At 39.8% G+C, this 14,688-nt stretch overlaps 1 protein-coding gene across 1 annotated transcript; it reads right to left on the bottom strand.

Moving 5' to 3' along the window:
- Window positions 1-5,591: 5,591 nt before the first annotated feature.
- LOC149305403 (large ribosomal subunit protein uL15m) lies at window positions 5,592-14,264 on the bottom strand. Its single transcript, XM_089477487.1, has 5 exons — window positions 14,160-14,264; window positions 12,874-13,031; window positions 11,412-11,577; window positions 7,359-7,482; window positions 5,592-5,929 (listed from the first exon to the last, which is right to left on the bottom strand). Exons 1-5 carry the CDS (start codon window positions 14,262-14,264, stop codon window positions 5,592-5,594), a joined length of 891 nt encoding a protein of 296 aa, XP_089333613.1.
- Between the last annotated feature and the right edge of the window lie 424 nt (window positions 14,265-14,688).

The following is a 14,688-nucleotide window of genomic DNA, read 5'->3' as shown; positions in this document are numbered from 1 at the left end:
GCTCACCACTATTTTCTTGAGATTAAAGCATCATGTGATGCTTTTTGAGACCCTTTAGCCTTCTTCACTTTGCAAGACAGGTTCCGTTTTATTGATTTTTAGATTCAACAGGACTGGTAGTAATAATGCCTGAGTGTATCTAGTGTATCTAATTAAATTTGGTTAAATGGTTCATTTAGTAAGTAAGGCAAACTACTTTTTTACATAGGGTCAGGTAGCATTGAATAAGGACCGACTGTTATATTCTTTTTGTACCCTAAGTGACTGAGGCAGTTTTAACATTTTTGGGGTGCTCGTGTTATCTTATTTACTGTACCCATACAAGTTATATATTGTTTTGTTTAGGCCAAATATGATTTTGATCGTATCATCTAATTTTCTATAAAATAAAATATGGCGAAAATGAAAAAAAAACTTTCTGATTTTTATTTGAAAATTATTTTACTCATCTACAAAAGCTAATTAAAAGACAAAATCTATTCTAATATTTCAAAACCATTTTCATATATCTGGTCGTTCTGCCCCATGTCCTGTTTGGGACTTCTTTGAAGCCTGCCAACTGATCTTATCCCTATCAAACCATATATTTTTGAAAACTAGACACTCCATGGGTATTTCAAATACTGGTGTTTTAACACTTTCCATGCACTAATTTTATCACAAGCCTTTGCCAAAGTTTGTGGTAGTATGTTTTTTGTGGGCGGTTTCACACAAATTGTACTTCAGCTACTGGCATATATCACTTTCACACAGAGCACCAATATGTGTTCAGCAACATTCCCAGGGTATAGTGATACTACCCTTGCATGGGTTTGTAGAGCTGTTTGGGGGCTAAAAGGCCACATTTTGGACATAGGCAATTAAGTTTTTCAACTTGGAATTTTGACATCTAGTCATTGTGCCCTCATGTCCCATTTGAGACATCTTTGAAGCTGGCCAATTCAATTTACCCCCATGAAACCATATATTTTTGAACTAGACACCCCAGGTTATTTGAAATGGTGGCATTTCAACTGTTTCCGTGAATTTATTCTACCACCATTCTACCACAGCCCCAGTATTGTGCTTTTTTCACACACATTTTACTTTAAGTATAAAGTGGGAGGCAACACGCTACACACTATGGCCCTTGTGGTTGCTCTCCGGAGCAATTACAGTCCGTCCGTGGGTGGATTTTCAGTGGGTTTTCTGGGGCTCCTGATCGGTAAGCAGCACTCACAAAGGATGCTTGTTTGCATAAGACTTCTGACGCGGGGAGTGTGAATGTCGGTTAGTTGCAAGGCAGTCCCCTACCCCAGAAACTGTTGTTCACAGAGTTGTAGACTGCTGCTAGACAACTTCTATTTTTATTTACTTTTATTAGGCTCCTACTTCTAAGTCATGAAGGTTTTAAGGGGTTAATTTAAATAACCCCTTATGTATCAAACATGTGAGCCTAACTGTCTTTGTCCACCATGCTTATATTTTTTTTCTTTAATTCTGGATTTATTGCAGCTGTAACAATAGATGATGATGCAGGTAAAGGATTTTTATTGACAAATCTTGTGAGTGCTAGGAGAAAGTGTTCATTATAGAAGGAAGTAACAGCCTTCATAATACTTGTTGATAATATGCCAAAAGTATCTTTATTGCTAATACAACGAGGTCTATTTAACAAAGGTAGAGTTGATAGAATTGTGGTTTTGACTCACTAATTTCACTATTCGTTAAAAGGACCAACACAAATAAGTTTCTCCAGTGTAAAGGTCTGAGCGGGCCCTGTATAATGCATAATTCGATTGTTGAAGAGACTGAAGAAATCTCATCGACTTAACCATATGTTATACTGGGCAAGCCAAGCTATTTCTGCCCCGAAGCTCACTGGGGTTGGCTCATAATGTATAGTGACATGGAGGAGGTTAAACTCAGCTCTCCCTTTAAGTGAAAATACCCAACTGGTACCAACACAAAGACCTAGTACGGCTTTTCCACACTCTCAACAAAAAGTATATATTTATTGCGATACATCATTGTAGTAAATGTTACTTTTTTGCCACTCCAAAGGTAATCTACTGTATTTTAGATTCACAAGTATCAGTCATTGATCTTTGAAGCACTAGAATGTTAAGATTTCAAAGTTAAATGGGAAAATAGTAGCAACATCCCTTCCAACTCAGATCGCTCTTTAATGTACCTGAAAGATTGGGTGGACCGTGGACAAAGAATGGAACCATTACAAAGACAGCCACATTAATAATGAGCTGGACAGTGCAGATTGTGAAGCCAGCAACTCTGATGCTGGCACTGCCAAGTGACAAATAAGAATGGGAAATTCTTATCACAATCAAAACCGTAAACAAAATGTTTTGGGGTTTTTTAAGAAAAAAAAAATACAAATGACAGTCAGGGTTGGCAGAACTGAATATATAAGTCAATTTAGTTGCATACTAACAAATAAAATATCACCTTGTTTAAGATTATTCTTTAAAATGAGAATGACCGGATCTCAGGGAACGTGGCTGTTTTGGCTCAGAAGATATCTAAAGCATTATAATATCAAGACCAGGATACAGCTGCCTTTTGACTAAAAGCACATTCAGTGAGCAAATCCTACCCAATCACTGCACGTCACCAGACATCTGTTTCCTGTTTTCATACCTTCTATGTTATCCCTACCATCACGTTTCCCTTTCACCTGTAAGGACTTCTGGAGACTGACGGCAGATACTTGCACTGACTTTGGAATGTGTTTTTTTTTCTTCTTCAAGAACGTGTTGTACATATTTAACCCTGTTTATCACAAATGGCAAAAACACCATATATGACGTAAATGCCTTTGGCTGTATGCACACAGGCTGAATATTTTCTGTGAACAGATTAGGAAACAAAATCTGGTCCTTATCACAGGACTGGAAACACCAAGTGTGCCTCTACCTGGAACATGCATTATCTACATTTTTTAAGACATGTAGCTGCTACAGTAGTGATGAGCTATGAGCCCAGGGGCATTTTTCATTGTAGAATGCCCTGGTAGGGGCTTGGGGCATATTTGGCTGCTTACAGTTATTACTAGAAGGTACATGGGCAGGGTCAAGCACAATAGGTGGATAGAGTATGTATTTTACAAATAATTAAATAATGCTTTCAGATATACACTATGGAATATGAACTCAAGGCTTTGTCTCTCTAAATACCCAATGAGACCATGTATATACCTCTGCTATGCCCTTGAAAAGGTATTCATTTTATGACCTGGATATTGCTACCCAGTCGTCCTCCTCCTTCAATCTCCAACCTTTCCACTTATAAATTGCCCATCAGAGGTAGTTTCATACAATATCCTTATCTAATTATATAAATTAATATAGTGGCATTGGTGCAAGAGAACACAAAGTATTTTGTCGAAGGTAATGCCGTATCGTTTACTCAGGTCAACATTTAACAGGTATAGAGCCACAGGCTCAGGGGTCTCTTCTTAAGATGGACTTGACAACATATCTAAAGTGTGGTAATTATCCTTGCTATAACACAGACACTCTTGCATAATTAAATGAGTGTAAGCTGATTTGAAAGGGTGTAAAATGAAGCTCCTGACCCTAAAAGCAACATTATCGAATCTTAATCCAAATTTGGTCCCTCTTAGCCACACAAACTCCACCTTGATAAGAACGAGTTTTTAAAGTGCTTGTGTTGTCTGGTCTCTTGGGTCACAGACTTCCTTTCTAGCTGCAGTTTGGGCGACCTTTTCCTGCAAGAATACTACAAACGAAAAGACAATAGTAAACATTCATAAATGAAAATCGCTACAAACATAGGAAGGCAATACTACAAGTTGCTTTCTTTCTAATATTTCAGTGCTACATAATCCAAGTCACGTGGACTTCCTGTAGCACCTACTTCCAGGATACAAAACATAATGTTCTTAAAATATGAATTGTAATTAGATTGTTTTCTTCTTGAAAGGACTGTTTAAGCTTGCTCCCAGCTCATCTCTCAATGCATATATATATTATATACTGGGATATACACTGAAAGATGGAAACCGTTTGGCCAAGCTGTACAGTTTCTTTACATATAAACATGTATAGTATATGATAGCTGTAAATGCACTCAGGAGGGTGGTTAATGATTTGTCTGGCTGATATCTGGTAAAAGGTCAGTCAGACACATGCAGGGTACTAAAATGGTATCCTTGACAGTGCCAGCTAAATCAGTCATATCTCTACTTTTAATTGTTTTTCAGCCCCAGTAAAACATATTGAGGAAAGCTGAGCAGATAAGGTCAACAAACTCTCAGCGATGAAGAACAGTTTGTCCCAATAATGCAACTGATTCAGTCATAGTACTTTATGCAAACCGGCACTCTAGATAACGCTATATTACAGTGAATTAAATGGCTCTGTTCAATACGCACCACACTTCCACGCTGCATTCCGTGACAAGCTATGGAACGCCATAGGAATTTAGGCATTTTTCCCCCAAATACCTTTGCGTTTCTCCGCGGCCAGCATAAACAAACATTCATTAGAGCCTCTTTATTCAACACCAGTATGTTTATCATTTCTTCAGTGAAAAGTGCCAGCATTTTATTCCAAATGGTGATATCACTTCTAAAAAAAAATAAAAAAATGCACACTTCCTCATGTGCATGTGAAGATATCAGTTGTTTTAGCCCAAGTTCTTTGAACCCTGAATGTATTTATTTAAGGAAGCCAGTAAGATTGTTAAATTCTTTATACACAAGTTTCTAGTTCCTCTGAGTGACTGCAAACAAAATACTACAAAAGGCCTTAACCTCCATGGTGCAAAGACAGCCAATTAAACAAGATGGAACAGACTATAGGAAGAGAAATGCCTGGCACAAAACATTCAAGCACTATGCCTGCCTCTTAAAGGGGAATATTTTCCTTTAAGAATTAAATTAAAAATGAAGCCTTCGTCAAGAAAGAAAAAAACAAGCATTCAATCGATTTCATTCTGACATGCATGTGATCTTGAATCTAAGCAAGCCTGATTAAGGTTTGGCCCAACACGAGGAAAACGGGCAGACTATGGATGGGACAAATAGTTCTTATCAAATTTTATGTTTTTGTGCTGTTCCTAGTTATGTGAACAGTCAAGAAAAGGGGCACAATTGTTTCTTTATAGACAGCAGATTACCATCATACTTAACTAGCTCCATAACACTTGGCCAAGTTACTAATTTCTCTAAAGTAATCTATAGCCCATTTCTTTTAATAGTTCAAGCTTACTAATGTACAAAGCAGAAAAACTACTGTGCGCTTAAGCACGTTAGCTCTTGTTCCCAAGTATGTATTCAAACCTTTCTGGATAGAAGGACTTTTGTTAATGCTACATATAGCCAAACAATCAATCAATTAAAACGTGTTATGATAAAGCTGCTGTTGCAAGAATGGAAGCACGTAAAAGACAAACCACATTTAATTTTGATATATTTTAATTGTGACAAATGAATGGATGTAATAAATGTAAATAATGGAGGGCAGCATAAGTGCAATACACTTTCATTGAAAGATATTTTTTGTTATAAAGATTAGATGTCAGCGCTTCAATCTGAAAAGGTTGATTTTCGAAAGGGTGGCCCTCGGTACTCATGAGCTATAATATTTAAGCAACTGCTCATCCGTAGGCTTTAGGATCTTCTTTTCAGACATGTTGACCACCCAGCCTGGAGCGAGCCCAAAGAATATCTGACGGGGGTCCTTGCGTGTGCACAGTATCTGATATAGTTCATCTTTGGTGATTTCCGGTAATATATAGCCATATTTCTTGGCCAGTTGTTTCCTAGCTTCCACAATATCTCCTGGATTTGCCAGATACCCACGATTTTCTGCACTGGTGTAATACTTCACCAAATCCTCTGGGGGGAGCATCCTCTTGGGGATTGGCTTTCCACGCATGAAAAACGGAACTGGTTTGCAAAGTATCTCTGAAAGTAAAAATAACTATAATTATAATCTACTCAAACTGATCCACCGGTTACTAACATGTAGGGCTGAAACAACGAATCGATAAAATCGATAATAATCGATAACGGAAATCGTTGTCGACGATTTCCGTTATCGATTAATCGAGTGATCGATTCGTTGTTGGCTCCTTTTACTTACCTCCGCGAGCGTTCCCTGCTTCCGTGTGACGGATGTGACGCGTTCCGGAGGTAAGTATTCTTCATGTCTGTGCGAGTGGCTCCGTTCGCACAGAGCGATTCGCGGGGGTGGGGGTGGGGTTTCAGGGGATGCAGGGCAGAGTGGGGGTGGGGGTGCAGGGCAGGGTGTGAGTGTGGGGGCAGGGCAGGAGACTGGGTACAGGGCAGAGTGGGGGTGGGGGTGCAGGGCAGAGTGGGAGACTGGGTGCAGGGCAGAGTGGGGGTGTGGATGCAGGGCAGGGTGTGAGTGTGGGTGCAGGGCAGAGTGGGTGCAGGGTGTGAGTGTGGGGGCAGGGCAGAGTGGGTGCAGGGTGTGAGTGTGGGGGCAGGGCTGGGTGCAGGGCAGAGTTGGAGACTGGGTGCAAAGTGCCAGGGCTGGGTGCAAAGTGCCGGGTGCAAAGTGCCGGGTGCAAAGTGCCGGGTGCAAAGTGCCAGGGGTGGGGCAAAGTGCCAGGGCTGGGTGCAAAGTGCCAGGGCTGGGTGCAAAGTGCCAGGGCTGGGTGCAAAGTGCCAGGGCTGGGTGCAAAGTGCCGGGTGCAAAGTGCCAGGGCCGGGTGCAAAGTGCCAGGGCCGGGTGCAAAGTGCCAGGGCCGGGTGCAAAGTGCCAGGGCCGGGTGCAAAGTGCCAGGGCCGGGTGCAAAGTGCCAGGGCCGGGTGCAAAGTGCCAGGGCCGGGTGCAAAGTGCCAGGGCCGGGTGCAAAGTGCCAGGGCCGGGTGCAAAGCGCCAGGGCCGGGTGCAAAGCGCCAGGGCTGGGTGCAAAGTGCTGGGTGCAAAGTGCAAAGTGCTGGGTGCAAAGTGCAAAGTGCTGGGTGCAAAGTGCAAAGTGCTGGGTGCAAAGTGCTGGGGCAAAGTTTCTTGAACAGTAATAGTCCACCTCTTTTCAGAATGTTTGGGGTTATTTTGTTTCATAAATATTGTGTTTGGGTTTTTGTACTTTGAAAATATTGTTTTTTTATTACATCATAACAAAATAAGAATGTTAATGTAAATTTTAAGTTGTTTTTTAACATCCAGTTCATTAAATTATTTTAAATAAACTAAACATTTGCATATTGTTTTTTTTATCCGATTAATCGAAAAAATTATCGGCCAACTAATCGATTATTAAAATAATCGTTAGTTGCAGCCCTACTAAGATGTTCTGTTTCTTACATTTGTTAATGTTTCTAAACAGCAGGTTATGTTTAGCGGCAATAAATCTGTCATACTCACCGAGGCTCCTTGGGTCATAAAAGGAAGTAGTTATAACACCACCATTTTTCTCGATTGCTGCAATAGCCAACTCTGAAGCCCACTGGACTTCGATATTAACTTTAGCTGAAAAGATGTTTGCACCCTTGTAAGAAATATGTAAGAAAACAAGTTAAAATGATGGCCTTTAGACTGCTGGTTTGTAACAACAAAACTAACAAATGGGAAATATATAAAGACAATATATATTAAGTTTCACATTTACCTTGCTCATTAGTCTTTGTCAACACATATATAAAATCACCAAAAACGAACAAACTACCAATGATGGTAGAGGTACGCGCACTGTACATATAGAAACACCAAAACCTATTGCAAGGAGAGCACGTAAGGAATAAAGGTATATATAAAGTAAATCTTTATTACACAATATGATTTAAATACATATAAATATATATATATAAATAATATAAAAGCATCTCGGCACCAAGACACATATAGGAAGGTACATATGAACAGAGGCACAGGACTACAGGAACTAGGATGGAAATACGCATGTATATGAAGGCACAAATAAGAAACACAAGGAAGACCACAGCGATAAAATGAAAAGGAACAAAAAAAACAACATACAGCAATGGTACATCGGTGCTCAAAAGTTACTAACCAAACCTAGAAGAAAGGCTGAAAACAGCAAAAAGCCTGGTAATGAATGGTGCCAAGTCCAAACGTACCAACCCCAACGTATGTTTCGCTGCAATGAGCTTCGTATTTCCATCCTAGTTCCTGTAGTCTTGTGCCCTTGTTCATAGGTACCTTCCTATATGTGTCTTGGTGCCGAGATGCTTTTTTTATTATATATATTTTTTATATGTATTTAAATAATATTGTTTAATAAAGATTTACTTTGTATATACCTTTATTCCTTACGTGCTCTCCTTGCAATAGGTTTTGGTGTTATATATACACACACACACACATTATATTGTCATTTCAACTATAATAGGGGTTTATTCACTGAAGTGGCAACTATCCATGCAATGAAGGGTCTGCGGTGAACTTCTGTAAGATGGGCTTGGATGATGCTGTATTATGCATAATTAAATCAGGGATATTTTTTGAAAGTCATCTCAAAAACTGAACTCTGCAGTATACAGGGCCAGCTTAGACCTTAAAGCAAGAGTGTTGGCTCTCAAGTAGGAATAATTTGTTGTTGAAACCACAATTGATCTGCAAACTCCAGTTTTAGTGAATAAACCTGCTGGTTTTATGCTCAGCAGAAAAAAAAACACAGAATACATACAAACATATCTCATGTATAACATTCCAGTACTATAGTTTTGCTTTTTCCCAGTGTGATGTATGTATTCATGTAAGCCTCCATACTGGTGTGCGGGTTGGTGGTTTTGCCACACTTTGCACACTGCATCCTCATATGAAATCTGCATATTCATTTGCCTGCTCCAGCTCAACAAATATCAATGAATCCCACTACGTTTTACATGTGGCTGTTCTGGATAGCGCTACTTTTTACCAGAAGTCATATCAATTACCGTATGAAATCTACACACATTCAAATTACACAAAATCACCCAATGTGCGTTGCAACATGCTTCCGGTATTGTACTAATTAACCACATTGTCTAATTTAGGTTTCAGATGCAATTTGATTTGGTGATCACTATTAAAATGTTCATCTGATAAACCCCAATGGTGGTATAAAATCCCTGTAATTAAAATGACCTTAAAACCCTAAAATAAAAAGCTGTTCAGGTACAAGTGTAAGAATTATGTACCAACTCCATAAACCCAAATGAATGGTCTGTTCTAAAAAGTAGATAGTGCAGCCTAGTGGTCATTAGAGTTTACTGAGCGTGTAGAATGATAGTTACAATCCGTAGCAGTCTCATCATGGGACAAGGACGAAGTAAACATTCTCTTCAGGCACCTGAAGGACCTCAGTGTACATGGTGAAACATGGACAATAGACCAGTTATTTTGTTTTAACTTGTAATAGAGCAGTTAACAGGGTCGAGCAACACGCATGTAAATAACAGCCAGCCTGGTCACATTAGAGTTTGTAAGAATAAATGTTATATAGGTAGGGACCCTGAGACAGCTAGGATTGTTTCCAATCCTTACTCTCACAATTTTGAAGGGTTTATGTAAAAGTTGTATGTTTCCAGTGCTTTTGATATCACATTCACACACACATAAAAATAGTTGGTAGCAATTTTTTTTTTTATTTTTGCAAATATCTAATTTATGTCCAGCGACATACCCCAAATATAGCAATATCACACACACGCATCCACTGTTTTTCTGACATTTTTTAATGTTAAAGTAGTTTAAGTGTACCAAAAAGGTATTTTCTACCTTGAATAAAGACATACAAAAGTTAACCTTTTTGATGTTCTCCTGATTTTTATCTTTATAAACTGCCCATCAGATGACAGTACGACTGGATATTCTCTCGTAAACCTATAGGGGACCATGGCAGTTTCAGGCTCCTCAACTATAAATTTTCAGTTTTTAGCTTTGGTTTGAAGCCACATATGGACATATACAGCAATACCGATTAGGAATAAAAAATAAACCACTGGGGTGAAGATTGACTAAAAAATCTTGGGTAGTAGTTCTTTCACAACAAATAAGTGGCACTGTTAAGGGATATCGCTCTATGATATTGCTAATGTGCAGCATTTTTTTAGTTCAAAAACGGTCCCTTACACATTATTTTCAATATGTCTTATTACCTATGAGTTGGTGGGGTACATAAGGTTGAATTGTATATTTCTACTGAAAGTGTACAAGGTAGGTGTAATACTCTAAACCCTTTTTCTGCAGTGTATACCCCTATGATCTCTCTCTGCTAACTATAGCAGGGCTCGACAAGTGCCAGGTCGCCATGGCGACTCGGAATTTTGTCCTGGCGCCTAGGAGTTTGTCAGCCTCTTACATCCACAAAAAAATGCCCACGCGTCACCACGAGGGGGCGCTGCTGCTGCTGTCTGCCCAGGAGTCTGGGCAGACAGCACAGCCACTCAGAGCCCGCCCCCGAGCCTGAGATCACTCCCACGGAGCGATCCTGTAGGCTGAAAACGCGATTGCAGGAAAACCTGCAATAGCGTTTTCAGCTGCCACAGGCAGTTTCAGGAAAGGGGGTTCAGTGTTGATTGGGTCCCCACACAAGTGTGGGGACCTGACACAACATCCCCCTGCTCCCTGATCGCTCCATGAGAGCGACAGTGCAGCGTTAAGCCCTTCAATTCCACAATTGTCTAACACATTCATGGCATTGCAGGGGTTAACATTTGTCCCCACAAGCTTGTGGGGACTAAATATCAGTCAATGCTGTGCTCCAATGGAACATCAGCATTGAAAGCGTTAAAAAAAAACAAAAAACAAAAAAAAATATATATATCAAAAAATTTAAAAAAAAAAAACAGCACTGACCTGAAACTCCAGGGTGCTTCCAGGTCAAATGCTGTGAGTTTAATAAGTGGGCTGATGATCAGATCACGCCTAACCAACTGTTAGTTTAAAAAAAAATCCTGACTCCTAACTTTTTTAGCTGGCACCTAGATTCACAACAAATTTGTCAAGCCCTGAACTATAGGGTACTGTCAGAACACTAGGGTCCCTTTAAAAATGTTCTATACATTTTTACATTTTAATTGGTTTTACTTTTTTGAATATAGTTTCAAGGTATGTTTTTTTTTTTTCTTCTTTACGATCAACAGCAGGGATGAACTTTATGGACCTTTTTTATACTAAATTCCTGTGTTTCTATGAGAGACATGGTTTGTCTCATTCTGACCTGCAGATCACTCACCTCTCCTGACCACAGCTTGTGCGATCAGCCATATTGATCGTGTGCTTCTCTACTGAGCACCATTGCAATGATTCTGTCGGCTGAGGGCCAGCAGTGCGGGATCTTGCTGACAGAGGGGACACTGGACACAGCAAATAGCTGCCATAACTACAGTAAGCCATGTATCAGCTGTTTTTAGTTTTGCAATAATCATTTTGAGATACCATGAATGCCAGTGCAGAAATCAATGTATGCCTTACCTCTTCCACAAGCTGGACGCCATAGTCCCTTTTAAGAGGCTGTATTGTGACTCCTCTCGCATTGACAAGCTGAGTTAAGTCAATTGGTTGTGTGGGATCTACTCTTCCCAGATCGATGAGGTACTGAAGACGGTTCAAACTGAGAGGTGGGTACTGGCGTCGAAAGCTGGATAGAACAATCACATATTGAAATATATTCTTAATTAGAAAGCCATAATTGTAAAATATGTTGCTCGTACAATGTGAATAATTCTCTGAACACGATCATTTAATAACGATAAACTAAAATAGCTATTATACTGTATTTCTGAATTGTCTCACTCTGTGACCAATTGAATGAAGTTACATTCCTTGGAGACATGAGCCTCCAAAGATATTCCTGAATAATATACAGATAAGATTCAATGCAATCTATTAATGCCAGCAGTAAACTGGTTATATAACAAGAGAACAATGTATAATAGATGAAGCAATTAGCACGCTTTGGAAAATCAATTGAGATTAAATTCTGCTGTCAAGACATCGCAAACAGGTGCTGCCGGAAAAGTAATACATTAGTTTGGTAAAAGATGGAAAGAGGTATTACCATTGCTAAATAAAGATACCAAGGTATAGCCGACCAAAGCCTGTATAATTAAATCAGTGAGATTTCTTTAAAGTTATCTTAGCGATTGATCTATGCATTACGCAGGGGCAGCCCAGGAGATGCTTGGTAACGTTGGTTGTTTATAATGCATAATGAACATAAATGTTTTTTAAGCCCCTTTAAGCGGTAGATCTTTCTCTCCACGCCTTAGAAGTTGTAAAAGTCAAGTCTTCAACTGAATGCAATACCACTTATTGGGCCAATATTTAAAGGGATGTAGTCTCACAAGCTTTCAGGGGCCGAGAGGGCTCTTTTGATGTAATGCGAGACTGTTTTTGTCTGTTTATTCTTTGTGATGTTTGACTCGCTGAGTATTTTGGTGGCATTCTCTATTATATATGCAAATGTTGCATTTCATACATCTGAGGTGCTGAAAGCTTATGTGACTCTACATTTATTTATTTGATTGCCTAAAATGTAAATGATTACTTCTACATCATGCTGCGATAACTTAAATGAGTTTCAATGTGTTACCACTGCACATATTCATTCCATTAAACAGGTAATTGCTTTTAGCTAGCTTTGGCTAGCAAGACTACAAACAAGGATAAATTATTTAACTTCATAAATATACCTGCTTCTGACAACCATATATCATTGCTCTGTTTAAACTAGACTCCTATTGAGTCATATTTTTCAAATGGATTTTATTGGAGCGAATATATTTATGAAAGAAATGCTTATATGCACAGAGACAAATTTAAGGACACGCAATGGCAACTCCCCAGCCCGACTTACACCAAAAAAAATAACTCAAATATCTGGAAGAATATCTTTTTGGGGTTTTTATGGAGCAAGTGCCACCACTACACATACCTGTGCCCCTCATTGTATCCATATTTAGGGATAACCAAGTAAAAAGGAGTCTGACCTCCCTCAAAGCCTAGACGAGGACGGTTCCCCCTCTGCCTCTCGCCTTTGTGACCCCGGCCGCTTTTTCCACCACCATGTATACCTCTGCCTCGTCTTCTTTCCTTAAAAATAAACACAATACAAAACGAAGCTTCTTTTTAGTGCGCTTGAGATCTACGGACACAAACAGAACATTATCCAAAACGTATTAACTTGTTCAAAAGCATTTCAACTAGTTCTTGTACATTAGGCACGAGTACACCGTCTACTTAACCCTTTCTGACCATATTTATTGGCCTTTTCAGTAAGTCTTTTGGTGATCTTGCAAACTTATTTTAACATGCTAAAGTTTTTGAAACCATCGCATTAAGCTGGCCTGGTATTTCTGCAAACGCGACAAAACTCACCAAGTCACAATGCTTTCAGAGCTCGAGCGTCAGATTAAATGAAGAATCAAATATCAAAAAGACTAGAAGGTCTCCGATTGTTGTGGAAATAGAGTTCCTATATAGACAAACCGTCATACTTTACTAGTTGGATGACTGCTGAGCAGAATGGGAGCCGTAGCTCCACAACCTGCTGGCAGAATAATTTATCATAATTCAAATGTATTAAAAATGACACCCTGGATGGCAGATATTGGCGATACGAGCCCATATATTCTCTAATGCAAGGCTAACCCCACAGCCCAAGCTGTCTAAAAGGTACATTTTTATTTTAGAATCATTTACTTTTGGAGACTGTGTTCTTCACAATAGCCAAGAAAAGCATGTTATCATTCAATAAAAAAAAAGTTACCAAAAAGCATTATCAGATTTTCAGGATGCTTGTAAAGGTCAACCTAACTCAATTTTTTTTATAACACCTCTAGAAGCTTGACAATACTCTGAAAGACCACCAACAACTTACATCTCCGGCAGCCCTTGTAGTGGAATATTTGTAAGGAAAATCCTTACAGACACAAATTAGCATATTACTACTTCTGTTCTAAAAGTTTAATATTTTTCATAAATATTGCAGGTCCACCCGTCAAAACAGTTCAGACACCATAAAAAACAACAACACAACATTATAGGCACTTCAAGTAACATTCCCAAGTATAACTGCGCAAAAATAATTCTCACGCTGCGCATCTAGAACACACGTGAACACACACACACACACTCACTCACACACTCACTCACTCACTCACTCACTCACTCACTCACTCACTCACTCACTCACTCACTCGCGGTAATATGTGTTCTTACTCTTTGCCGGGCCCCCGGGTTGGGTCTAAGGTTTGCCAGCGACACCCGGGGTAGACCTTTCAACAAATCCCCAGCGCGGCGCCCGCTGCTCCCGGAGGCCGCCATGTCTGAGATCTGAAGGGCAGAGAAACAAGTCAAATTCCCGCGACGCCCCGCCCACAAGTTCTGCTTTACGGCAGCAGAATCGTAATCTGCCATTCTGGAGACGGGAAGTTTTCAGGGGGTTAATGTGTTAGAAGATGTGGTCATGGTGTATTCTCCCCCTCGTGCAGACAATGATAGAACGGTTCTCAGGAATATGTTCACTACTAGTAGAGACACGTGTTATTTGAAGCCATTCTGGAGTCGTGACTCTACGGGGGTCGGGGAAACGCTTGGGGATAATTCTGCAAATTCATGGGGTTTTTTTTTAACCTGGATGAGATAAAACACGTGATTTGCACCGCTTAGGTGCAAGTGTGTCATGACCCTCAAAGGGGCCCAGTTAAGGACTTCGATGGGCATTTTGCGCCAATACGTTCAACAAAAC

This window comes from Sceloporus occidentalis, unplaced genomic scaffold, assembly GCF_023333645.1.
Source record: "Sceloporus occidentalis isolate IW3139 unplaced genomic scaffold, rSceOcc1.0.p SCAF_11, whole genome shotgun sequence".
Taxonomy (NCBI): Eukaryota; Metazoa; Chordata; class Lepidosauria; order Squamata; family Phrynosomatidae; genus Sceloporus; species Sceloporus occidentalis.
This window is presented reverse-complemented; position numbering and strand designations above follow the sequence as displayed.